We start from the raw sequence: 634 nt of genomic DNA on the forward strand, positions 1-634 counted from the left end.
CCGCCACCACGATGGCCCCTGGTTTGTCCTCCAGAGAGTCCTTCAGCTCCCGCACCAGGCTGGCGTGGCCCTCCCTGCAGGGGGAGGGACGGGAGGATGCGGCCCGGGGGCTCCCCTGGGATGGGGACCGGGGACAGGAGCTGAGGATGCAGCCCGGGGGCTCCCCTGGGTCCCGGGGAAGGGGACAGGGGCAGGGGCTGAGCCCTGGCAGCACTCACCACACCAAGGGGTGATCGAAGGGGGGGATGATGACCCAGCCCTCTGTCTTAGCCAGCTCCTGGGCTCTGCTGTTGGCTTCATCCCACACCTGGTGGGGGCAAGGGGAGGCTCAGCTGGGCTCCACAGAGCCCTCAGAACCCCGGGATGGGTCCCTGTGGGACACCAGAGTGAGTGAGGGCTCCCAGGGTGACCCTGCTGTGATGCAGGGGAGGGACATTTCGGGATGGGGTTTGCCAAGCACCACTGAGCAGCTGAGGTCAGGCTCAGCCTTCTCTGGACCCCCCCAGACCCCAGTTTTGGGGGTACCTTGCCGTAGACCTCGACCGTGGCCCCCAGCTCCTGCAGTTGGCGCACGGGGGTGGGGCCGCTGCTGCTGGGCACCACCACGGTGATGGGCAGGGCCAGCTCCCGGGCC

The 634-nt window shown here is 68.8% G+C and overlaps 1 protein-coding gene across 1 annotated transcript in view; it reads right to left on the reverse strand.

Annotated features, from left to right (window-relative positions):
- The window catches only part of SDSL (serine dehydratase like), a 3944-nt gene that overhangs the window by 2792 nt on the left and 518 nt on the right, over positions 1 to 634 (reverse strand). The window contains exons 3-5 of the mRNA XM_031057477.1: positions 526 to 634; positions 219 to 307; positions 5 to 74 (exon numbers count right to left, since the gene is read on the reverse strand). The exon at positions 526 to 634 is cut by the window's right edge and continues 26 nt beyond it. Of these exons, the coding sequence (XP_030913337.1) occupies positions 5 to 74; positions 219 to 307; positions 526 to 634 (268 nt within the window). The remainder of the gene's footprint in view (positions 1 to 4; positions 75 to 218; positions 308 to 525) is intronic.

The sequence above is a fragment of the Geospiza fortis genome, unplaced genomic scaffold, assembly GCF_000277835.1.
Source record: "Geospiza fortis unplaced genomic scaffold, GeoFor_1.0 scaffold408, whole genome shotgun sequence".
Taxonomy (NCBI): Eukaryota; Metazoa; Chordata; class Aves; order Passeriformes; family Thraupidae; genus Geospiza; species Geospiza fortis.